General features: G+C 36.1%; 1 protein-coding gene across 2 annotated transcripts; it reads left to right on the top strand.

The window, feature by feature from the left end:
* Window positions 1-600: 600 nt before the first annotated feature.
* On the top strand, window positions 601-26,789 carry MYL1 (myosin light chain 1). Of its 2 annotated transcripts, none has more exons than XM_006073193.4 (7): window positions 601-882; window positions 13,986-14,013; window positions 19,627-19,770; window positions 23,006-23,179; window positions 23,634-23,711; window positions 25,599-25,641; window positions 26,473-26,789. In XM_006073193.4, exons 1-6 carry the CDS (start codon window positions 751-753, stop codon window positions 25,625-25,627), a joined length of 585 nt encoding a protein of 194 aa, XP_006073255.2. In that variant the 5' UTR covers window positions 601-750; the 3' UTR covers window positions 25,628-25,641; window positions 26,473-26,789. The 2 variants fall into 2 exon arrangements, with proteins under 2 accessions (XP_006073255.2, XP_006073256.1); XM_006073194.4 differs by lacking the exons at window positions 601-882; window positions 13,986-14,013 and adding exons at window positions 12,844-12,975; window positions 13,707-13,731.
* The last annotated feature ends 645 nt before the right edge of the window (window positions 26,790-27,434 follow it).

The following is a 27,434-nucleotide window of genomic DNA, read 5'->3' as shown; positions in this document are numbered from 1 at the left end:
GTGATAGGAAGCAGCTGTGAATTATTCTTTTTAGCATACTGTTCACCACAGTTTAAGTCAGAGTTTGTACTCCCTAGAAGGGAAGCCACTTTAAGACTTAATGGGCTTTCCTTATACGTCTGCTTTTTATTTTTAAACACCACTACCTTTTTGCTGACAAACATTTTCTTGCAAATTATGGCAAGAGAGGAGGAGCATGACCAAAGAAGCTGGGTTGGTGATACTCTGCCAAAATTCCAAGCTGAAATCAAATCCTTCACTAAAGTTTCTTAGGCATAGGAGACAAAAAAATGATTTACAACTTCATCAGAACTGTAATTCTATGAAGAGAAAGTATCAGTCAATCTACTTTACTGTCATCAAAGGATCTAAAGCTGGCTGGCTTTGTCATACTTCTTTCTCTTTTATATATGAAGGTGGTGGGGGCACGGGGGGTGGGGTGGAAAGCAAGAGGAGTTAAAAAAATTGATGAAGCCCTAACCCTTTTGATTCCATTTATAGTCTGAGCCGGAATGCCATCCCCCTGGACTAGGGAACTGTCCAATCCAGCCCCAAGTGTCAAGATTGTGTTAGGCACTAAGTGAAATATATATGCATGCCCTTATACCGTTTAACACTCTGGGTCCACCTGCAAGACACTGGGCTGTGGATCAACCAAGCCACCACTCCTCTTCCAAGAATCACTTTGACAGGTTCTTTTGGAGGTGCTCCTTCTCTCTCATTTTTTTTTAACCCATCCTTTTAAACAAAATGGCACCAAAGAAGGACATAAAGAAACCTGCTGCTGCCGCTGCCCCCGCCCCGGCCCCGGCCCCGGCCCCTGCCCCAGCACCTGCACCTGCCCCACCCAAAGAAGAAAAGATTGACCTCTCTGCCATCAAGGTAACAAAAAGGGTGAATTGTTTGGTCACTGAAACATCTCTTAATGGTGGGGAACACTAGGGACTTGCAGAGGGGGCATGTTTTTCATTGAGAGGAATGGAATTACTAAGCAAACTGATAGATATGGATAGAGGAGAATCCTGATCTTAAAAAATTTAAAACAAAACTGCAGCATATAATTTCAGTAAAATTATTACGAGTATATTATATTTGAAACCTGTATTTGCTGTAGTCTTTGTTTTCTGTTTCTTTTTTTCCCTCAATTGTCAAAGTCTATGTTTTACAAACATTGAAACCAATGATTTCTTTTTTTAAATAAAATCTCTGGAAACTGAAACTCTTCCTTAAAGCTACATTAAAAAGAAAGTTTTAGTCCCTACTTGTTTCCAAAAGTTTAAAAACAGCTGATGACCCAGCTGTCCTAGATGTATTTGACAGCTGCTTTATTTCATCTGAAAAAGAGATTTTTGCAACTCAAGTTAATTCCCCCTTCAGCTTTGCTTAATAAAATTTGATACAACACTAAATGAGATCTCAGTGCAGACAACTATGCACTCAAGTGTTTCAGTGACTATAACTGTCATCTTGCTTATTTATATACAGCATTTAATTCAGAATGTGAGTTGCTTCTAAATGAAACTAACCCTCCCACCACCAATATTGTAAAACTTGTTAGTTATATGGCTTTGAGCTTATGTCTTTGAGCTCTTCCTTGCATACTGATCTTGAACTAAGGAGAATGTGATTGATTTTTGTGTCAACATTTTGCTGTGATCAAAGTTCTCGACTGCTGAAAGGTTATCTGCTTTTGGAAAAATGATGCTATGGATGTAGTGATATGACCTATCAAATGTGCACTGTCTCTTCATTCACTGGGCTCTGACTGGTCCAAATGACAGTTTGAAAATCTTCATCAAGGGAACCCTGCCTTATATGGAAAACTAGTAGCTGAAAGTGCCTAGGAGGTGATCATTTCACTGAAGCCAACAGTTCTATGCTTAATAAATCTGAATTTTGCTAACTTAATTCTTGTTAGTATTTAATATGTTGTTTACTTGCAACAATCAAGCTAACCTATAAATAAATAATTCGTTAACTATTTTAGTATAATTGTAGATATTTAAAATATTTTGACAAAAATATTGAATTAGATTACCCTTAGATGTATGTGATAACATTAAATAAATATATTTAAAATTTTTACAGTAGTCCAGTTAAATATGAAATTTTATATTTCAAAGTAGAAGTAGATCATCATAGATATTTTATCTTGAGTTTGTAAGTCACTGAAGTCATATTTGAAAAAAGTTCATCATAGAATCTAATATTGGTTAGGAACTATTCTTAATGAATATCCACTTAGGAGAAGAAATGAATGTTATGTCTTCCAATAAATGTTTTTCTATCTTGAGGACTATATGCATACAGTTCATTAGGAGAAAATCAAATTTTTCATCTCTAGCAATACTGGTTAATGTATCTTATACATGCACACTGACTACATTGTACAATAAGCAAGATTACAGACACTACAATAATTTCAACTGCCTCTATTCTTTGACTCCCCATTTTATATTAACACTAAAGATATGAATCACTGTCAAAGCATTTCCTCTTTATATTTATCGTGATTTATAAGACAATATCACCCTTTTGTATCTGGGACTACAAGCATTTGGAAAGGAAAAAATGTGCCTTCTTAAGGAGAAAATGAAGTATCCCACTAATGAAAACAGGCATTAATTTTCTTCCCCAAGGAACTGTGTAAGAATAAGTAAGTAAAGAAAATTTTAGTTTGGCAGGTAAAAGTCTCCAAGAAAAGACAAGTAAGGAATCATTTTTTAAATCCAAAAATTAAACTGATTGCTTCTTTGTAGCAGAGAAGTGATGGTTTTCTGTATCTTGAAAACTGGTGTATCCTTTCATCTGTATCTTGAATTAATGCTACTGTGAGCTAGCACACAAAAAAAAAAAAAAAAAAAAAGGAATTTCTCCAAGAGAGTCTCTGTAAGGATAGGATATACTCCATCTTCACTATTTCATTGTAGAATGAAAGAGGTGATGGATTTTAATAAGGAACACAAACCAAAAAGGGATGTTAAGTGAATCTAGAAGAAACATTATCTTTCATTCAGAGAGCTCATTCTTAATAGAAAGAGAAAAAAGAAAAAAACAGAATTGAAATATATTTTTGTAAAAGAATTTAAATGGCTTTAATGATATGTATTCAACAATATGAAATCAGAACATATTTAGACATATGATAACATAGCCAAAGAATGTGATGCAACTTGAGAAATTTATAAAATCTAATTTCATCCCAATAGGTAAGAAGGCTAATTAAGATGTGCATTAAAACATTTCATATTATGGTGTTTTTAATCACTCCATGATATTTCTAGATATATTACCGCATATAAGTTATAAACTTTTTTCAAGCAGAGAAAATGGACTTTAAAGAAATTAATAGAGCTATTATAAGCGTTCATTAACTTTCTGAAAACTCAATAAAGGAAAAAAAACTTAATTGGATTTTACACCGTCTTTCATAAATCATATAAGATTAGAAATCTAGCTGTTCTTTATACTTTGAGTAGGGCTGAAGTTTAAGTGGAACTATCTTTGTGTAGTATAATCATAGCAATCATAATTTTTAATCCCTCAATACTATCCCAGTTATGTTACTAGCCATATATTTGACTCTCCATAAACTATGAACAATATGAATTGGTTTTATCAATTTCTTAAATGGGTTTTCCAACCTGATTTCCAGCTTTATTGGTTATTTGTTTAGGACATTTCTTTGGTTGTTCTGACATTAAACCTTTGATATTTTCTGAGGGATGGCTTACCTGATATGCCCTTGCCCCATGGATTTTCTATGAGTATCCTTTTCAAACATCAGCTATGCTGATATCTGAGCACTAAAGCTATTGTCCTGGGTGGTTCTAAGCACTCTTTGCTTTCAGAAAGTGATACTTTAGAACATTGCCTGACAGAATTGTAAATGTAGGAAGTAAAACCCACCATGAGTTTAGCTGCAAATACAAACAAGATTTAACACCTGTTGCCCAAAACTACAACCAAATGAAATAACAGAAGTAGATAAGCAATGAGATGATCATTTGCCTAGATTTTAAAAGATCTTCACTTTAAGCAAATTTTTTGCATGATGCATGCCTTAGCTGGTACGTTGGGATTGCTCTGAAGTGATGAGATTTTGAATATGTCTATCATTGTGCTGCTTAAATTTTAATTCTTGTTGTAGTCATCACTCAGTCAGGTGATCCCTGACAATATACTGCGGGAAACATTTTAAAAAAGTTGTAAAGGTACAGAATGCATTGACAGAAACTCGTCAATAACAAGTCTCACAGCAACAATTGACCATGTGTTTGGGAAGCCTTAAACTTTCAATTTAATGGATAAGGTGGAAATATAGCATTCCCAATAAATGTATCTCTTTACTGATGAGTATTCAGTGGAGGCAAATATTATGTATTCATTGCAACATCTGACTTGTTCTAGTCCAGGTATAGGATTTTTGGTGTTAATCTATAAGTTATTTTTTTTCATTCCTAACAAAGCTAGGACTTCCCTTGTGGCTCAGCTGGTAAAGAATAGACCTGCAATGCGAGAGCCCTGGGTTAAATCCCTGGGTTGGGAAGATCCCCTGGAGAAGGGAAAGGTTACCCACTCCAATATTCTGGCCTGGAGAATTCCATGGACTGTATAGTCCATGCGACTGTATAGTCCATGGGGTTGCAAAGAGTTGGACACGACTGAGCGACTTTCACTAACAAAGCTAATACAAACGCAGTCCCATTTAGAAGAATTGTTGGAAAAATAAATGAGCTCATAGCTTATGAAAAGGTTTGAATACTATAAAGCTATTTTAATAATCAATATTTGTTATGAATTTATTGTGTCTAATTATAATATTTAATAGTAAAAACATTACACTCAGGTTGTTTTTAGCTACATTTTGCAAGAAATCAAGCCTAAATGAGGTTCAATGTCAAGCCCATGTTCAAATAACAAGTGTGTGATAGATCTAGGATATAACCTACCAGGGTAAATCCAGAATCAACTGTATTAACCATTTCCTAAACTACCTTCTGTTATAAAGGGTAAGTTGCTATTTCTAAGAATGTGAAAAGAAGACTTTTTGCTCTTAAGGATGAGGGTAAGAGTGATCAATATAAGAGTGACTCTCATGTTGCCCTGCACAACCCTCTAAAACCAGGGGAGAGGGTTACAGGCACCCATCAGAGCTAGTTCATCAAGACCTTTCATCTTGGCAATTCATTACTGTTCTGTTTTCCTCAGCTTTCCCTTATCTTGGCACCTGTTGCTGACAGGTTGGGTGTTCTCATTTACAGGTGAAAGGTGAGATATTAGGATCCCAGAAAGACACCCTAGTCACTTTGGTCCAGCTTCCTGTAAAAAGTTGTAAATGGAACATGGATATCAAAAATGCTGTTATGAGAGCAGACTGGTAATTGCCAGGGTGGAGTGGGGATGGGAGAAAAGAGTGAATATTATCAGAGGGTACAAACATGCAGTTAAAAGATTACTGAGTTCTAAGGATCTAAAATACAATATAATGACTATAGTTAACAGTACCATGTTGTATACTTGAAAATTGCTAGGAGAGCAAATTAAGTGGTTTTCACCACAAAAAAAATAACTAAGCAATATGATGGTTATATTAACCAACTAAACTTATTGTGGTAATCATCAAAATCATCACGTGTTAAATCACGTTGTACACATTAAACTTATACAATATTATATGTCAATCATATTTCAATAAAGCTGGAAAAAATTATACCAAAGTATATTTAAATGTTGTTAAAAGTAGTGAAACTTATTGAATTTTAAAATAATTTTGCTTTTGTTTAATTAAACATGCACTTATGTCAAACCTGACATACAAATTTTGCCATCAGACTAATAGTCTAAGAATAGTATGGGTTTATATTTTGTTTACAAATAACTACAAATCTCAACCAAATATTCTTTGGGGTGATATAAAGAAACTTAATGCCACATGTATAATGATTAAATCGTAACTAGTCTGAGGAAAAGAAAGAGGGAAAGGAGACATATAGTCAATTTCTAATTAGAAGGAATATGTGAAGATGTAAGTTGTTTCTAAGTTTTCTTCATATAATTTTAAGAATCTGTCTCATTTTACCCTGGCCTTTTAATACAACTAGAATGTCAACCAGTTGCAATATTCATCCATTTGTGGCATGATTATAACTTCAGAAACAAATCAAAAATTATTTGAGACTATCATTAAGTATTAGTATCAAGTTTCCACTTTGAAATGTCTACCCTGTAAAAGAAGAGAACAGGTGGAGTGGAGTGAGAAAATATGAAAGGGCATTCTGTAACTTTGTCTAAAATTATATTTTAAATATTTGACTAGATAATGTCTTTGCAAAGTAAAGGTGGTTTGGAAAGGAATAGGAATGTTTACCAATAATTAGTGAATAGCACTTTTAATTTTAAAGATAATGAAATTTTTGCAAGACAAGGAGACCACAAAGTGACAGAGCCAAATTTAGCCTCTCGACATTTTAGTGCTGCAAATGAACCCCCTGGCAAGTTGTCTTCAGAAGCCTTTCCATAATTACCCAGCATTAAACACCATCTGACTCATGGAAATTGTGGCAAGGATTATATTTAGTCTGCTGATACTACATTTTTTTCTTCTTCTCTTCATACTAGAATACTTTCTGTATGAAAAGGAGATCTTCTATAATTTGTTCCTATATCAAGTTCTACAGTTTCTTTCTCCTCCCAAATCAGAATCTAGAAGGCAAAAATTGCAATATACAAGTAGTAATGGCGTCAATTATGCTGGTGAAAATGTCAATGATATAGATAATAAACTCTTGTCATCTTGATCATAAATCAATAATAGTGGACTGAAGCCAGAGCAGAAAATTTTTTCCTTAAGATAAAACTACATCTTATTCAACTTGACTTTCTTCCTTTCACTGTGGCAAGTGAGGTTCTTTGTACCTAGTTAGGTACCCAATGATATACCACCTTCTGATATAAGTAAGATATAAAACACTCATTAGAACAGTGTTACAAAATTTTGTTTTGCTCAACTCCTCTTTATCTAAACTGTTTCAAAGTAATATATCAAATTTTTAGGCAACTTTTTTCCATGGAAAAAAGCGACTTGCTGTAGATACTACTGAGAAAAGGATTAAAAACTCAAAACATTATAGAACCACAAGCAATCCTAGAAACCATAAAGAATAATATTTCTTATTTGAGGAAGCTATAACTCAGAGACATTACTTTACCAACAAAGGTCCTTCTAGTCAAAGCTATGGTTTTTCCAGTAGTCACGTATGGATGTGAGAGTTGGACTATAAAGAAAGCTGAGCACAGAAGAATTGATGCTTTTGAACTATGGTGTTGGAGAAGACTCCTGAGAGTCCCTTGGACTGCAAGGAGATCCAGCCAGTCAATCCTAAAGGAAATCAGTTCTGAATATTTATTGGAAGGACTGATGTTGAAGCTGAAGCCCCAATACTTTGGCCACCTGATGCGAAGAATCGACTCATTGGAAAAGACCCTGATGCTGGGAAAGATTGAAGGCGGGAGGAGAAGGGGATGACAGAGGATGAAACACGATGGACAAGAGTTTGAGTAGGCTGCAGGAGTTAGTGATGGACAGGGAAGCCTGGCATGCCATAGTCCATGGGGTAGCAAAGAGCGGACACCACTGAGTAACTGAACTGAACTGAACTGATAACCTAGATAAGAGAAGTTATTTAATCAAAAGACATGATTCATTACAGAAGCACCAGAACAAAATTTTGAATACCTCAAGCCCCATCTAGGAATTTTTCCTCCCTATCGAAAGACCTGAAATCACCAAAATAATAATATCAATATTCACATATCCCTGTTGTTACAAAAGGAAGTTCTACTCCAGAAAAGTAGGAAAAAGAAGATACTTATAATTCCTTAAAATACATACACAAAGATTTTTATTCTAATGCTCTTATTTTAAAAATAAAAAGAGGAAGGAAAGAACATAAACACAATTTGGATTTTTAATTAAATTACACACAAATGCACAAAGTAGAACAGAAGCAACTCAAGAAATCTTAGATTTGTTTATCAACTATTAACAATGGGAAAGCTGATGAGAAATCCAAAGAAGTACAGACTTAGGTCACGTTTTAAAATTTTTATTAAAATTCACTTAAACTTCTCTGTTAATTCCTATAGGTCTAAAATGTATTGTTTTAATAATCCAGCCTTTGATCTAATGTGAGTGAATTCAGGTGACTAGTTTAGGCATCCTAAGCACAGAATTACTCATTTCTTCTTCTGTTCAGATCAATTTATCCAATATAGCCATCTCTTCTCTCTTATATTAGATAACTCAGGCTGGTACTGTATTCTCATCGCTCTTAATTTCTCCTTTTTACACCATATGAGAGTCACCAGGCTAAATATATCCTTTGTTGAAATAAAAAGTGCAATAAAATAAATTAAGTGAACTGTTCCTGAAGCACAAAACTCTCAGAGTTCCAAATGGTACTTCTGCCTGCCTTTTACAATAATTCCTCATAACTCTAAGGTTGGAGTAAAAATAATTAAGTTTTTGTTAGGGTTTGCTTACATCCAGGTCTTTGTTCTCCCTGCCAGGCATTAAATCAACGAACATGCAACAACGTTTTCTAGATTGAAAAGTGGTTAGAGTAAGGACTTTACTTAACCTCAGTCATTCTCCTTTGTATCTAGCAGTGATGATTAAGCTCTTTAAAAACTACAGTCTATCTTCCTTCTTAGGGCATTAGCCCTCAGCACTCAACATCACATATCTCCCAGATCATCTTTAATTATAGCTCTTCATATTATACTAAAGATTAACATACATCAGTCCGACAGCCTGTTTGAGTAAATGCATATTAATATTTTTCCTATAAATCAACTCTTTCTATATACCAGCAGCTTTGTCTTGTCTTTAATCAGTTAACCAAACCTCATGATTACTATTAGAAAAATATTTCTCAAAGTGAGAATCAATCTGAAAACATTACAATAAAAATCTTTTTTAGGACCAGTATCTTATCTACTACATATCTAAATGCAATACTGTTTACTACATGAATCATAAAAATGTGGAATGTAGTTACTTTTACCAAGTCATTTTAGTATGTAGACTAAAATGAAAAAAAAAAAAAACGCTTTAAAAAAATAGGAGATGGTCAATTAGAAGTCCTGATCATAACATTTATATAAAATCTAAAGAAATGTTCTGGGAAGATAAAGGCATATACATCAATAAGGGCTTTCCTTTGGCTCAGCGGGAAAGAATCTTCCTGCAGTGCAGGATACGCAGGAGATGCGGGTTCATTCCCTGGGTCAGGAAGATCCCCTGGCGAAGGGCATAGCAACCCACTCCAATATTCTTGCCTGGAGAATCCATGGACAGAGGAGCCTGGCCAGCTTACAGTCCATAGAGTCGCAGAGTCAAACACAATTGAAGTGATTTAGTGTGCACGCATGCACATAATATCAATAATTTTAAATAAGCATGCTTACTAACTATGTGCCTGGCAGTTCTAGGTGCTGGAGATGCAGTACCAAAGGAGAAAGAGTGCACGAGTGCCCCTTCCTCTAGAATATAAGCTCTTTAAAGGAACTGACAAGGTCTCTTCCCTCCAGGAAGATAATATAGAGGAGGAAACATGTTTGAAGGAGGAACTTACAGTACACCTGTTCTGTGCTGTTGCTATGTGCTAAGTCGCTTCAGTCGTGTCTGACTCTTTGTGACCCCATGGACTGTAGCCTGCCAGTCTCCTCTGTCTATGGGATTCTCCAGGCAAGAATACTGGAGTGGGTTGCTGTTTCCTTCTCCAGGGGATCTTCCTGACCCAGGAATCGAACCTAGGTCTCCTGCATTGGCAGGCAGATTCTTTACCACTAGCGCCACCTGGGAAATCCCTTTTCTAAAGATTTTAATTTAACAAAAATTCTGTTGAGTATCTAATGTAGACAAGGTATTGTATAGGATCATGGGGGACACTATCTAAGAATAAGGCAGAGGCAGCTCTCCGTGAGGGAGAGGTTGGCTCACACTCAGGTTCACATCATGGACCAAGGGAACTGATCTCCAAAAGCAGCCTGTGCTTCCCAGAAGTTTACAATCAGGAAGGTTAAACATACTGAAGTGGGAGAAAGGAGTTAGACAAATAGAAAAAGTTCTTTCAAGGGTTTTGAAGGATAATTAATTTTCAAGAAACAGAGATGACAGGAGAACATTCCAGATAGAAGAGACTTAAATCTAACTTTCAAAATAAAATGATGCCATAGCAAATGGAGTCCAAAATCAACTGACATTTTGTACTCATATCATGCCTTTGTGCAAAGGGTTGATTATTTCATCATTATAACACCCAGGAAGAGATACAAGTGAAAGTTTTTACCATTTGTCAAAGTGTAAAAGTGTACCAGAGAATAAATATCATCTTCCATTTATTCTATGAGGCCAGTGTCTAGGTCTTTTGACTTTTAAACTACAGTTTATTCTCTAGACTAGACTAGACTATAGCCTTCTCTAGCATTATCAGTAACTTTTTTAAATGTTTTATTTCCTCAATAAGCATTAAAAAAAATCAAACTCTCATTCTCTATGTGATAAATATATGGATTAAAAACTAGAGTGAAGTAGTGTGATAACTGCCTCCATTGTATTTTAATAAATAATAAACTTTTACATAGTATGCAAGTTTCTATGAATAACTTGTTTATAACATAAATACAGCTATTAAAATGACTTTCCAGTTTACACAACAGATTTTACACACATTGTATTTTATATGTATTCAAGGACTCATTTTTCTGTCTGAAAAAAAGAAAATGAGCATTATGTAGGGTAATGGCACCTCACTCTAGTACTCCTGCCTGGAAAATCCCAAGGACGGAGGAGCCTGGTAGGCTGCAGTCCATGGGGTCGCTAAGAGTCGGACACGACTGAGCAACTTCACTTTCACTTTTCACTTTCATGCATTGGAGAAGGAAATGGCAACCCACTCCAGTGTTCTTGCCTGGAGAACCCCAGGGATGGGTGGACTACCGTCTCTGGGGTCGCACAGAGTCGGACACAACTGAAGCGACTTAGCAGCAGCAGCAGCATGATGAGTATTATATAGGGCAACTTTGATGATTTAAAAAAGAATATGATAGTTCTCAATGCTGACACATAGGGCAATTCAAATTTAATGACACAATACCTAAAACTAAAACAAAGAAAGATGGTATGCTGTAATGGCTTTAATTTGTGCATCAAAAGTCATGAGACTCCAAATTACAGTTATCGAAGGTGACAAATTTCCACCTTGGTCCCTTTCTTTCGTTTTCCCCTAATGATTCAAAGGACTTAAATTTTTTTATTAACTTCTATTTCCCATCTACTTTCAAAATGTCAATCTATTCATGAAAATATGTTTATATGGCTTCTAATACTGTTAAAGTTATACTTTCAATCCTCATTTTGGGACTCAGATTCTATCAGATTTTCTTCACTACTTGTAGACTTTGGACAAAAAAAAAAAAGACATACATTTAAATGTTGATTTCTTTCCAAATGGCTTGGGGAAAGTTGCAAAGCATACATCTGTCTAGCAGAGGGAGACTATGCTTTTCGTGATCATTTTCTTAAAAATAGTTGCTAAAATAGTACTTAAATTGGAATTTATCACTAACATTCGTTATGCCTTTGAGCTGCTTTTAAGTATATAGAAAACTGCCAAACATGTCTGAGTTTTAGTGGGCATCTAGACTGATCTTTTCTCAATATCATTCTAGGAAGTGTAGGAAATAGGAAATTACCTATTTTCATGTAAGCTGCCATGAAAATTTAATACCAATCCCATGGACACCTTTAAAATTTGAAATTACAACTTTGCATTTCACAGTCTTTACTTCGGATTCTTTTGGTTCTCAGTCTGGTGACTGAGTCACAAAGTGTTTGACATGACAGAAAGGGAAACAGCATGTTCTAGTAAGAAAATAAGCAACGTTTATAAAATTTAAAAGTGTATAGAATGAGAGGAAAAAGAATACAAAATGGCCCATCAGCTTTCCCTCTTAGAAGAATTTCATAAATTCAAAAAATATGACTAGTCAGCCACCATAAAGAGAACAGTGTACACTCAGTCATTTAGTTGAGTCCAACTCTTTGTGACCCCATGGACTGTGGCCTGCCAGGCTCCTCTGTGCATGGAATTTCCCAGGCAAGAATACTGGAGTGGTTTGCCATTTCCTTCCCCTAAAGAGAACAAGGAAGAAATCTAATACCTACCCCTAAGGTAAGAATACTAAGGAAGAATACTAAAAATGGAGATTAAAACCATCCCTGGCTTAAATGAATTCTATACTTCTGAGAGTACAATGTGCAAAAGAATGGTCTTTAGTTGGAGATTTCACAAACTGACCAGATTTTCACTTGGTAGGACCTTAAGAAGCACATAGAATATGTGTGTCCCTTTCAAGTCCTCTGAACTTTACCACAGGGGACAGAGCTCCAGAGGCTCTTCCTTCTATAGCAGTTGCCATTTGAAACCCCAAACCAGTCCCATCCAGTAAGTTCCATTTATACCCAGACTGCTGACTTAAAGTTTGTAAAGTCCATAATTCACTAAAAGAAGAGGTCAGGCGGAGTCTTTCGAGAAATTCTAAGCCCCTCTGCCACTGAACAAATAAGGATCTTCTTCAAGGAAGACACTCCAAGAGACTATCTCAGGGGTAAAGACCATAAAAGTGCTGATAGGCATTGGTCTCATCATGGCCATCCACTCTTAGGTTCTGATTTCCTAAAAATAGACCTCAGGGTACAGATCTCTCCTTCCCTTTGCCCTAAGAAAGTTAAAAAACCCTCCAAGAGGAGTGGCTACTTCTCTCTGGAACCTGATGCTAGCTGTGAGGTCACAGCTTCTCCAGAAATAAAAGGCAGCCTCAGCAAGGGAGGACCCACTCAGGGACTGGAGCGGCCCTCAACTCACTCTTCAGCTTCGCCACTGTCTGCAGCCCAGCAGCTCCATCATGGTGGGTCCTACGAGAAAACTATTTGTAATTTATAGGCAGATGTGATAGTAGATAGGAATGAAATTGAGGACAGAACATACTCAGTGTGAGTCTGTAGAATCTACTTTTGGTTTTTATCCAGGTGTGTTGAGGATAGACAAGATTAATTCAAGCTACTATGCCAACTAGAGAAATACATCTTACTTGCAAAAGAAGTACTTTATGCTTCACCAACTTTCTATATCTCATAAGGTTTATTATATCTAAATTTAGGGGGGGGGAACCTGCAATTATAGCAAAATATTGCACCTTAAGAAAACAATCCAATGATGCTGATAACTAAAATTAAATAAACTACTTTTGATGCATTGGGTAAAACATACTGGTTAAATAGAAGAACGACTTAAAGTGATCTTTTTAATGCAATGTGTCTGTAGTTCTTAATACAGTGTATCTATATTAGACATATCTTAAATATACCATAGATTATGATATTGTTCCAGGAAGAATTTGATTTAACATTTGTTAAATTATTGACTCATGGGTTAAGATACAGAGAAATATTCTCTAACTATGTTTTGCAATAGCTTTTTATTTTTCCTAGATTCAAAAGTATCCTAAGGCAAACTTCTTATTCTCTGACACCTACATGGCTTCCTAAAAACCTCAGAGCAGAGAGCACTCCCTTCTGTCAATGCATTTGAAAGAGTACTAGTTGTTTCTTTCTTTCTTCCTCTCTCTCGCCATTGCAGTCCTTCAGTGCTGAGCAGATTGCTGGTAAGTGAATTGAGCTTCTCTGCTTCAGAGGTAGGCAGAGCACTGCTCAGTTTCTGAAATAATACTCTTCTCCAAGGCATGTTACTGTGTGGCTCGAACTGTGAGTATCCAAGCTATGCCTGAACTCTGAAAAGTAGGCATACTTTTTGAGCTTACTTTGACGATTACTCAGGGAATGAGCTTGGATACATTTAAAAAATCAGGACATTTTTGTTTGGTTAAAATATTCTTTGTGGTTAATTTCTTTCTAACAGATCGAGTTCTCTAAGCAACAGCAGGATGGTAAGTTTAAACGATATAGTTGTTAATATGTGCACACTCATAAAGATGGCATGTGAGAAAACCAACTCCCTTGAGATGAGATTAGCTCTTTCTAATTATCCCCACTAGTGCTGTCACTCTAAATATAAATGCTCTCAATCCCTCTAAACATAAATTCTCTCAGCATGAACCCTTCATCTATAATCAGTAATCAAAGGTTTAAGCAAACAAAAGCTAAACACTACAAAATAATTTCTTGCATTCACTGATTTCTAAATAGAACTAATTTGATACAGTAGGTAATACTATAGTGCTGCTGCTAAGTCACTTCAGTCGTGTCTGACTCTGTGCGACCCCATAGACGGCAGCCCACCAGGCTCCCCCATCCCTGGGATTCTCCAGGCAAGAACGCTGGAGTGGGTTGCCATTTCCTTCCCCAATTCATGAAAGCGAAAGTGAAAGCGAATTTGCTCAGTCGTGTCCAACCCACAGCAACCCCATGGACTGCAGCCTTCCAGGCTCCTCCATCCATGGGGTTTTCCAGGCAACAGTACTGGAGTGGGGTGCCATTGCCTTCTCTGTAATACTATACATATACCACCAAAAAGGATGCGGATCTTGGATGGCTGATTTGTTAATCAAATACCTAAACAGAAATTTGGCAGGTCTAAATTGTTCACTTTAGAAAATAAAATTGATTCTAATACTGCCCAGTTACCAAATACACATGATTTCAATAGGCATCACAGTAAGTTGAGAGAAATAGAGGGTGAAGTGAATTTAGGGGAAAAAGTACATTCAGAGATAGAGGGGAAAATGATTTATTAAAAAAAAAAAAAAACTGGAAGGAAACTTAGACATTTTCTAGTCCATCTTTAGAGATGTAGGACAGACTCCCAGAGGGATATTGAGACTGACTCCAAATCCAAAAAATAAATGATAGCATCAAAATCAAAACTAACTGAATTAATTAGGAATTTATTTCATAGAAACAAGTTCTAATTACAAGACTTTAAGCTCTAGAGATTCAAAAGAATCTGAATAGTTTCACTAACACTTTCATTGTTTCTTCTTCAGGTCTTTAGGTCTAAGAGATCCCATGGCCTATGAATCTTGTTTTTTTACTGGAAAGTGTAGGACAAAATGTTTAATGGAAAAGAGTCACATACTTAAATAAATTGAGACAAAAATACATCTATAGAAAGAATGGAATAAAATAATAAAATTCTAGTTATGTAATATTGTACAAATACTGGTCATAAAAATAAGTATGTATATTATATATTTATGATATATAATATAAAAATAATTGTGAAGATACTCATAAGAATATAATTATAATTATACTCCATTCTATACCTAAAGGACAGAGAAGGCAATGGCACCCCACTCCAATACTCTTGCCTGGAAAATCCCATGGATAGAAGAGCCTGGTGGGCTGTAGTCCATGGAGTCGCAAAGAGTCGGAGAGGACTGAGCGACTTCACTTTCACTTTTCATTTTCATGCATTGGAGAAGGAAATGGCAACCCACTCCAGTGTTCTTGCCTGGAGAATCCCAGGGATGGGGGAGCCTGGTGGGCTGCCATCTATGGGGTCACACAGAGTCGGACAAGACTGAAGTGACTTAGCAGCATACCTAAAGGAGTCGAAATTTTTCAGCTTTTTCTTGAGTGTCAAGAATACCTCACATTTGGACATCAGTTAAAATATTTCAAAAAAGGAAAGAAAATAAAAGGATATTTGCTATAGTACAGACTCATTTATATCTACTTCATGGGCAATGCCTTCATGTAGACAAATTAGATGATTTGATAACTCAGCTCAAGATCATTTGACATTGTACTAAAAGGACTAGTTTTGAAAACAGCTGGCAATTCTGCTGTGGTTTGCTTGATTTTTAATCTATTTTAACTAATGATGCTTCTACAATATCTGGTACTGTATCCCAGTCCTCGCAAATATCTAACTTACAGTGTCGTTATAACTGCCAAACTATGGTAGAACCAAGAAACAGAAGCCTTAAAAACCCTTTGAGAGACTTTTAAATTAAAAGGAAATCTTATATTTTAAGAAATAAATAAAGGCATACTTTGTTTCCTTCTTCAATGATTAGCTTTTCTCACAGCTGCTCTATTTGAATGTATCACAAGTTCAGAGTAAAGACAAGAACACCAGAAAATTATAGCATTCTAAAGGTGTTAAGTCCTGTGCCATACAGAAAAGTTGCCACTAGCCACATGTGGCTTTTAAAATTTAACCCGTAATTAAGTAAAAACAAATGCATTTAAAAGTCTACTTTCTGCTTTGCACTAGTCATATTTTAATGCTCAAAGCCATGGGCAGCTGGTTGCTACTACCGTTTTGGGAAGCCTGGATACAGAACATTTCAGTCATCACAAAAAATCCTAGAACAGTGTTGTTCTAGACTACGGGCTGGCAAATTTTTCCTAGAGGGCTAAATAGTAAATATCTAAGCCTTTGTTGGCACTACAGTCTGTGGAGACTACTCCGTTCTGTCCCTGAGGTATGAAAACAGCCATAGACAATACGTAAATGAATGGGCATGGCTATATTCCAGTCACACTTTATTTACAAAAAGAGGTGGCTAGCCTGTAGACAGTCATTGGTAACCCATGTTTTAGACTCTTCAGGGAATAACTAAGCTTTAAAAATCTGGAGTAAGAAGAGCAATATCTTTCTGTTCTTGGCCTTTAAATCAACAAAAGAGTTAATGTCAAAGAGATTCCATTACAGCCCATAAAACCCTATTTCTATATCAGCATCTGACCAGGGTAATAGGGAGCCCTCTGAGCAATCTGCTTAAAAGCCTGGAGCCAGTAATAAGAGCAGTTCAGTTTCATAATTCCCTTAGAAAGATGAAAAATTATATTTGACTAATGACCCCACAGGACCTACAGCATGTCTTTTAGGTAAGGCAAATTATCTGTGATGTCAATTTGAATAGAATTTGAGAGGGATGTTTCAGCAAAGAGTGGTAACATGATCTATAGTTGGTTGTGAATTTAATGTCTAGTAGTCTTGGATTAGAGGATGAAGGGATAGTTAAGATATTTTTCTGAGTCATCTACCTACATAGTATCTCTTGATCTGAGACCACTAATGGCCTAAAAAGAATGCTTTCACTTCTACCAGCTCATTCACAAATGAGTTTTGAATGTTGGTATTAAACTCCAACAGATCACCACCAATACTTTTAGGTGTGCCAGAAAAAGTGATTTAATTTAGCTTTGTAGTTTCAATTAAAATGTCTTTATTTGCTCCTAAATCCTTAGTAGTACCTTTTTCTGTCTTTATGGTGTACACTTCTTAATTTGGGGTTAATGTAATCCTGAAAGGCAAAACCAATTCTATCAATGGAAAGTGACCAAATTTAGGGCAAATAAGCCATAGAATGGGGCTTCCCAGGTGGCACTAGTGGTAAAAAAAAAAAAAAAAAAAACCTCAGCTGCTAGTGCAGGAGACATAAGGGATGTGGGTTCAATCCCTGTGTGGGGAAGATTCCCTGGAGGAGGGCAAGGCAACCCACTCCAGTATTCTTGCTTAGAGAATCCCTCGGACAGAGGAGCCTGGTGGGTTACAGTCCATAGGGTCACAAAGACTTGAACAAGGCTGAAGTGACTTAGCACACATGCACACAACAAACAGAGTGCCTATTATAAAAACAGACAACACTTTTAAAATGTGTACTTACATACACCCATGAATACAAGTAAAACTAGGGAAATCTGAGTAAAATAGGTAGACTCTATCAGTGTGAATATTCTGGTTATGTGAATATTCTGGTTATGATCATATACATATATATATATATAGTGTATATATATCATATACTATAATTTTGAAAAATGCTACTATTGGGGGAAATAGTATTTCCCCCAGACAGAGTATTTAAGAGATCTCTTTGTATTTCATAAAATTGCATGTGAATCTACAATTATCTCCACAAAATTTTAAATTAAAATATGTATCTGTATAATAAAACTAATATAGCAACATGTTATCATATGTCATACCTGAAAAATACAAAGTTTAAAGCAATCACTATAGCAATGCTGCTGCTGCTGCTGCTGCTGCTAAGTCACTTCAGTCGTGTCCAACTCTGTGCGACCCCATAGACTGCAGCCCACCAGGTTCCCCCAGTCCCTGGGATTCTCCAGGCAAGAACACTGGAGTGGATTGCCATTTCCTTCCCCAATGCATGAAAGCGAAAAGTGAAAGTGAAGTTCCTCAGTCGTGTCCGACCCTCAGCGACCCCATGGACTGCAGCCTACCAGGCTCCTCCGCCCATGGGATTTTCCAGGCAGGAGTACTGGAGTGGGGTGCCATTGCCTTCTCTCACTATAGCAATAGATTCAAATAAATATGGTTCCTTCTGACTCTGTTACACTAGGAGCCTATTAAAGTCATGCATCCATGGTTAAAGGACACCAAAGAACTTATAGATTTGTGTCATCTTTCTAAAATTTTCCTGAAAAATGAAGTTACTCCTGAAGAAAATTAGTTAAGAAGAGAGTCTAGGAAGTTTGTACCTCAAGAGAAGTTTTTCTATATAACTTGAGAAGTTTGGGTTAACCTCACGTGACACAACCCCAAATTAATGTTTGTTTTCTTGAAATTTTATTAGCTTTGTTAATTATATGAGGGATTTTATGAGGAATTCTTAAGATTTCTCCAGGCATCAGAATTTCTTAACCCAGTCCTGTTTCCAAGGCAGATGAAGGAGATATGAACAAATATGGTGAGGATTCTCAATTTCCATATCTAATAATTGGACTGCAAGGAGATCCAACCAGTCCATTCTAAAGGAGATCAGTCCTGGGTGTTCTTTGGAAGGAATGATGCTCAAGCTGAAACTCCAGTACTTTGGCCACCTCATGCAAAGAGCTAACTCATTGGAAAAGACTCTGATGCTGGGAGGGATTGGGGGCAGGAGGAGAAGGGGACGACAGAGGATGAGATGGCTGGATGGCATCACAGACTCGATGGATGTGAGTTTGAGTGAACTCCGGAAGTTGGTGATAGACAAGGAGGCCTGGCATGCTGCAATTCATGGGGTCGCAAAAGTCGGACATGACTGAGCAACTGAACTGAAGTGAACTGAACATATAACTTGAAATTAGAAATGCTGCTTTAAAATACGGAGAAGGCACTGGCAACCCACTCCAGTACTCTTGCCTGGAAAATCCCATGGACAGAGGAGCCTGGTAGGCTGCAGTCCATGGGGTAGTGAAGAGTCAGACACGACTGAGTGACTTCACTTTCACTTTTCGCTTTCATGCATTGGGGAAGGAAATGGCAACCCACTCCAGTGTTCTTGCCTGGACAATCCCAGGGACGGGGGAGCCTGGTGGGCTGCCGTTGATGGGGTCGCGCAGAGTCGGACATGACTGAAGTGATTTAGCAACAGCAGCTTTAAAACAGTCCCAAAAAGAAATGTCAAAAGAGGGTTGACGTTGAACTCAGAAAAGGGAAATTCCAAAGATAGCAACTTAAGAGACTGGCAAAAGTTATAAAATAGAGGAGAGTTTGAACTGGCTTCTTGATGAAGTTTGGGTTCCTTTATAAGTTTGAGGCAGAAAAAAAGCAACCAAATGTTTCTTGCTTCTTGCAGAATTCAAGGAGGCGTTTCTCCTGTTCGACAGAACAGGTGAATGCAAGATCACCTTAAACCAGGTTGGTGATGTCCTTCGGGCTCTGGGCACAAATCCCACCAATGCAGAGGTCAAGAAGGTGCTGGGAAACCCCAGCAATGAAGGTAACCACATGTTTTTCCAAGAAGCTGGGAGTGTGTGTGCATGTGTGGGAGTGTGTGTATGTATAAGAAAGAGAGGGTTATTGAGAAACAAGTTCCATAGGATAGGATTTAATTTACTTGATGGTAACTGTGTTTCTTGGCTATCTAGTCTCAGTTTTTTCCTCCATGAGATAAATTAACCTTCCTTTGAGAATTTATAAGCATAATTTCATGTTAATGAAAGGAAACAATACCTAATGCTGGTATCATCATCATCATGCTATCTAAATATACCCTGCTTCTGTGACCATCTTAAAAGAAATTTGGCTATCTTAATTAAGAATAGACAGATGATACCTTAATAAAAATTCCAGAAAGAATTAAAAGTCTTAAGCCAAAACCTGCATTTGGTTGCCCAAGGAAAATCCTAAGGCAAAAGCTAGTGAAATATGTAAGTGGCAAAACTACAGAGGTGATTGCTGGGTAGGGTAATCTAGTCATTAGTCAACAACAAGGAAATGTTTTCTAATCCCATGGTTCATGGCAAAGTATAATAGTCTGTTGGAAAATACCACTCTGAACAAAACAGAAAAGACAAAACTGAAGTTTTTTTCAAGTAGATATCTCAGTTTATCTTTACCATATGGAAAATAATGCTGGGAAGGCAATCTCTTTTTTCTAGAAAAGACTATGTTCCTTTGTCACAAAAGAAAAATATTTGATTAAAAAAAAAAAACTACTTCTAAATCAGTCTGCCAGAATTTTCCCCAAATTATAGTTCCTTTGGACAAAAATGTCCACATAACTTACTCAAAAAGTAGCTGAGAGTATCAGATAAAGTGAGAGCTCAGTTAGCCAAATTCATTCTTAAATGCCATTTTCTAACTCATCAAACTTCTGTCTTTAATGGAATTATTAGATAAATGTTCATTTATTTAGCATTCAAATTTAATTTTCTCAATATTACTCAATGTACTAGATTTCTACACTATGAGGAAAGACTGGTAAATGGAATTTTGATTTATGGGTACATAACTTTATCTATTTGTGTACATCTGATTAGTCTGTTTTATACTTTTGCTATGAATACCATTTGCCTTGTCAGAAGGTTACTAAAGAAATTCTTATCATCTCCAGGCTTCTAAAAACACAAAGTCAGGAGATCACAAAGTATTTAACATGCACATTCTTCTCATAGGCTTCTTTTTTAAAAATTAAAATTTAAAGAAATTGAAAGCTCTGCAAAAGCTCAAACAATGGTGGAATACATATTAAAGTTCAGCCAGGTTTTGCTATATTTATATGCCAATAGGTTTGTTATCAGTATATTTCTATATTGCTTCCCTAGTATTTATAGTATTTATTCATTGACAATACTAATAAAATAGTAGCTAACACGGATCAAGCACTCAGTTTGTCCCAGGTACGGTAATAGACTGTGCATTATTACCTCATTTAGTGTTCACAAAACACTACAAAGTATCTCTTTTGAAAGATTAAAGACAGAAATATAGATCAATGGAACAAAATAGAAAGCCCAGAGATAAACCCACGCGCCTATGGACACCTTATCTTTGACAAAAGAGGCAAGAATATACAGTGGAGAAAAGACAATCTCTTTAACAAGTGGTTCTGGGAAAACTGGTCAACCACTTGTAAAAGAATGAAACTAAACACCATACACAAAAATAAACTCAAAATGGATTAAAGATCTAAACATAAGACCAGAAACTATAAAAATCTTAGAGGAGAACATAGGCAAAACACTCTCCGACAGACATCACAGCAAGATCCTCTATGACCCACCTTCCAGAATATTGGAAATAAAAGCAAAAATAAACAAATGGGACCTAATTAAACTTAAAAGCTTCTGCACAACAAAAGAAACTATAAGCAAGGTGAAAAGACAGCCTTCAGAATGGGAGAAAATAATAGCAAATGAAGCAACTGACAAACAATTAATCTCAAAAATATACAAGCAACTCCTACAGCTCAACTCCAGAAAAATAAACGACCCAATCAAAAAATGGGCCAAAGAACTAAATAGACATTTCTCCAAAGAAGACATAAAGATGGCTAACAAACACATGAAAAGATGCTCAACATCACTCATTATCAGAGAAATGCAAATCAAAACCACAATGAGGTACCATTTCACGCCAGTCAGAATGGCTGTGATCCAAAAGTCTACAAGCAATAAATGCTGGAGAGGGTGTGGAGAAAAGGGAACCCTCTTACACTGTTGGTGGGAATGCAAACTAGTACAGCCACTATGGAGAACAGTGTGGAGATTCCTTAAAAAACTGGAAATAGAACTGCCATATGACTCTGCAATCCCACTGCTGGACATACACACCGAGGAAACCAGAATTGAAAGAGACACTCGTACCCCAGTGTTCATCACAGCGCTGTTTATAATTGCCAGAACATGGAAGCAACCTAGATGTCCATCAGCAGATGAATGGATAAGAAAGCTGTGGTACATATACACAATGGAGTATTACTCAGCCATTAAAAAGAATACATTTGAATCAGTTCTAATGAGGTGGATAAAACTGGAGCCTATTATACAGAGTGAAGTAAGCCAGAAAGAAAAACACCAATACAGTATATTAACACATATATATGGAATTTAGAAAGATGGTAACAATAACCATGTATACGAGACAGCAAAAGAGACACAGATGTATAGAACAGTCTTTTGGACTCTGTGGGAGAGGGAGGGGGTGATGATTTGGGAGAATGGCATTGAAACATGTATAATATCATATAAGAAATGAATCGCCAGTCCAGGTTCAATGCAGGATACAGGAAGCTTGGGGCTGGTGCACTGGGATGACCCAGAGGGACGGTATGGGGAGGGAGGTGGGTGGGGGGTTCAGGATGGGGAACACATATACACCCATGGCGGATGCATGTTGATGTATGGCAAAGCCAATACAATATTGTAAAGTAAAAAAAAAAAAAAAAATTAAAAAAAAAGAAAGATTAAAAAGTTGAGGCACAAAGGTTAAGAAACTTGCCCATGATCACGTATTTGTAAATGGTGAATTAAGGATAAAAGCTCAAGCACTAGGAGTCCGGAGGTCATGCTATTCTCTGTTACAAACTTTCTGTCAGCAGCCATTTACCAACTGAAATTTAAGCTGTATGAAGATCTTTCTGATGATCCAGAATGAACATTCAAGCTTAATTTGTAACTCAGTGGTAGCATTTTATGATAGCTGATAACTCTCCAAATTGCAATTTCTTTCAGAGATGAATGCCAAGAAAATTGAGTTTGAACAATTTCTGCCCATGTTGCAAGCTATTTCCAACAACAAGGACCAGGGCACTTATGAAGACTTTGTTGAGGGTCTGCGTGTCTTCGACAAGGAAGGCAATGGCACTGTCATGGGTGCTGAACTTCGTCATGTTCTAGCCACACTAGGTAAGAAAAATTCATTTCAGTGGACTTAATAGGACAGAGTATGTAGGAAGGAGCATGACTCAGGGGAATCATGTTATAACCAAAATAAGTAGGGGGAAAGACTACAAAGGGAAAATGAAAAGGAATAGTCAAAAGTTAATGACCATTTCAATTAGCCTCAATGTCAGTGAGTTTATTTGGGGGAAATGGTCTTAATAACTTGAATTATTGGTTATGAATAAGTAACATATGGCATTGCAGTTCTTACAGGATAGAGTGTGGATGATCAGGTATAATGTGCATTTAATTCATTTATTCAAAAACAATTTATTGGCAAACTTTCTGCCAAAGGAACAGGAAAGTCTTGGTGTCTATCCTACAAGAGGTCTCCAGAAGTCCACATCTTATCACTTATGGTGGAATTTTGAGAATATTCTCTGGCTTTATTCTTGAATAAAGAGTTTTGTTTTATCAGGTGAAAAGATGAAAGAAGAAGAAGTGGAAGCGCTGATGGCAGGTCAGGAAGACTCCAATGGCTGCATCAACTATGAAGGTATAATTTCATGTGCTCTGATGGTTACAGCAACTCTGAACTGATTGGGTTGATGGAGGATGCCGTTTGAGTTTAAAACAATTTATTTTTCTCTACTCTCTTATTGAACACACACGTTATTTATTATCAACCAATTACACAATAACCCTAAAAAGATATCTTGTAAGGATCTGACTATATACATAAACTTTATTTTAGTGGGTTTTAACATTTTTGTGCACTGTTATACAGATTAAAATGTGGTTTTACTTTTTTATTAGATCTTTTTAAAAATTTTTTTAAATTTTTAATTGGTGGAAAATTGCTTTACAAGATTGTATTGGTTTCTGCCATATATCAACATGAATCACCCATCTTACTAGATCTTCACAACACCTCTGTAAGACAGCATTTGTGTCAGAATAAATTTTAATATTAAATTTAATATTAATTCTTCAATATTACAGTTGGAGATATCACAAAATCCTTTACAGCAAGCAGTGATGAAAATGAGGAATCTGAGAGCTGAAGATGTTTAGCTACTTAGTGAAGATCACATAATTAATAGCAAGGCTGGTGCTAAAAGTTAGTTCTCCTTATCTAGTGCTCTTGTTTAAACGAAATCTATCTCATAGTATCCAATTATCTATTTCCTGCCACCTTTTTACTGAAGCTTCACCCAGAGGGTCTGAAAAGCAATGCACCACCCAAAATAAAGATACAAGATAAAACTGCATGATATAACTTGTAAATTTGAAATGTTGCAATAAAACTGAAAAACGTATCCACCCTCCCAAAAAGACTAATCTCACCACATCTCAATAAACTATGTTGATAGCTTTGATGTCAATATGGACTTATAAAGTCTAACAACTTGGATAAAGTAAGAAAAGAAACACAGAGGGGAGAAGAAGGGAGGGAAAAGAAATGGAAAAGAGAGAAGAGAAGAGTACAGGAAAGGATAGGAGAAAAAGAAAATACTCAGCTAAGCATATTTACACTGACAATCTTGGTTAAACTTTACTTTTTTCTATAAACAACATTTTACATTCAGTTACTGCCATAAGTGGGAAGGTCACCTGGAGAAAGAAATAGCAACCCATTCCAGTTTTCTTGCCTGGAGAATTCCATGAACAGAGGAGCCTGGCAGGCAACTGTCCATAGGGTCACAAAGAGTCAGACACAATTAGCAACTAAACAACGACAATAAAGAACAATGTCCAACAATATAGAATGCATCAAATAGATTTTGGTACATCTACACGATGACATTCCCCACAGCTCTAAAAAAGAACAAGGACACCCTTATTTATGGTTATGGTAATATTTCTAAGACAATACATTATGCAGTGAGAAAAATAAGAGCAAAAGGGTTTGTAGAACTGCCGCCATTTGTGTAAAAAAAATTATATAACATATACTTGTATTTAGGGGGGCTTCCCTTGTGGTTTAGATGATAAAGAATCTGCCTGTAATGTGGGAGACCTGGGTTTGATCCCTGGGTTGTGAAGACCCCCTGAAGAAAGGAAAGGCTTACCCACTCCTGTATGCTTGCTAAGCAAGCATAATAACTCCACCAACTTAGCTATAAAAAGGAACTAGATAGCTAAGAGACAGTGGTGAAGAACATTTTTTATTTTAAACTCTTTGATACTTTCAAGAAAAACATTTAACCATGCAAATGTAAAACTTAAAAAGCTAAATTTACAAAATCAGGGGGAAAGCCATAAATCTACTATTAAGAATAGTGGGCTATACAGAGTTTAAATAAATAAACTCTAGAGTTACAAGAATTATAAGAATACAGTTACAAGAATTATAAGAATAATTAGAATTAAGTTAACTTACCATACTGTTCTTTTATTAAATTTGACTCTTTTCTAACTCTAAACTGTATTATCCCTACAGCTTTTGTCAAGCACATCATGTCTAACTAAATGGAGCTCTCAAGGTATCTATCTGTTCCCTCTTTAATATATAAGGCTTTCTCAACATTGTATTTAATGTAGAGTTATTCATATTAGTTATTAATAGTTGGAATAAATAATTATTCATATTAACCAGAACACATTAATATAATTAATATTATATAAATATTAATGAGTTATATTATTATAACTCCTTGAGATGGGTTATTTAGAAATATATTATTTTTGTATAAGTGTACAAGCAAAAACTTTTGAGGTTTTTGCTTCCATTTATAGACCATATCAAGGCTTCCCTGGTTGCTCAGCAGTAAAGAACCCATCTGCCAATGGAGGAGATATGGGTTCAATCCCTGAGTCAGGAAGATTCTGTAGAAAATGAAATGGCAACATGCTCCACAATTCTTACCTGGAAAATCCCATGGACACAGGAGCCAGGCAGGTTATAGTCCGTGAAGTCACAAAGGAGTCAGAAACAACTTAGAAGCTAAACAACAAATAGACCATATCTTTATCTGTACTATAATTATGCAGTGGAGAGTCAAGAAACCAGAGAGTAGTTAATTGATTTAATTGGAACATAAGAATAATAAAAGCATTATCCTATGTTCTTTGAATAACTCTAAACTGTATTAAAGTAGCTTTTAATAATTACTGCTCTAGAAAAGCACATTATCACAGTCCAAAGTACAGCACTTGGAAACCAGGTTTGTGCAGCAAGGAAATGCCATCCCTTGGAACTGATGGTTTATTTTGTGCTTTTTTTTTTTCTTTTTCACTTTACATTATTTTCTTCCCCGTTTCCTTTCTGAAAAGATGCAGTCAACATCTAACTCTTTTTCCCTTTTCCTTTATAGGTCAAGCATTGTTTATGAAGACTGACTGAACCTTATTTTAAGAACACCCATGACTAACTGTCCAAATCTGTTTACCATCATTTAGAAAAACAAAACAATTTGTACTATTGTAAACTGAAGGACTCCCTGAATTTTTATACATTTTATGTTTCTCTCTGAATTATATTCATACCACACAAACTAAGTGTCTGCTGATCTAGACAAGAATGGTGAAATACTGACAATCTCAGATCCAAGCCCTGCTCTTTATTTTCTACCATGGGTCAAAGAACATCCTTAAAATAATAAATCAATAAATAATTTTGGTCAGTCTGGAATGTTCATGTTGCATTGCACTTTTATCTTCCTGCTTAGAGAAACTAATTTTTCAAAATCCCACTTCTTTTCTTAATGTTGATGAATTATAAAATTTTAGGAGAATAATTACAGTCTATAGAGCAATAACAAACTAAATAATAATGATAATCATATATTACTGAAAAAGCAAAATAGAAAACTGAGGAAATTCAGATAGAGATAGTTTAATATAAATTATACAGGCAATTTGGCCTTCCCAGGTGGCGCAGTGGTAAAGAATCCACGTGGCAAACAGTAGATGTGGATTCAATCCCTGGGTTGGGAAGGTATCCTGGAGAAGGAAGTGGCAACCCACTCCAGTATTCTTGCCTAGGAAATCCCACAGACAGTGGAACCTGGCAGACTACAATCTATGGGGTCTCAAAAGAAGCAGACATGACTCGGCAACTAAACAATAGCATCCAGGCAACTTAAGTGAAAGCACATTTATTCAGCTTTGTGTAAATCATTGTATACATAGCTTGAACTATTTCACTTCTAGTGACAATCTGGCTTATTGGAAAATTCTAATAAGCTCTTGATCTGTCTCACTGAATGTCTTCAAGGATAAAATTTAAAATGACCTTTCAGCTGTTACTTAAAAAAAACCTCTCTGGGAATGACAC

This window comes from Bubalus bubalis, chromosome 2, assembly GCF_019923935.1.
Source record: "Bubalus bubalis isolate 160015118507 breed Murrah chromosome 2, NDDB_SH_1, whole genome shotgun sequence".
In the NCBI taxonomy this organism is placed as follows: Eukaryota; Metazoa; Chordata; class Mammalia; order Artiodactyla; family Bovidae; genus Bubalus; species Bubalus bubalis.
This window is presented reverse-complemented; position numbering and strand designations above follow the sequence as displayed.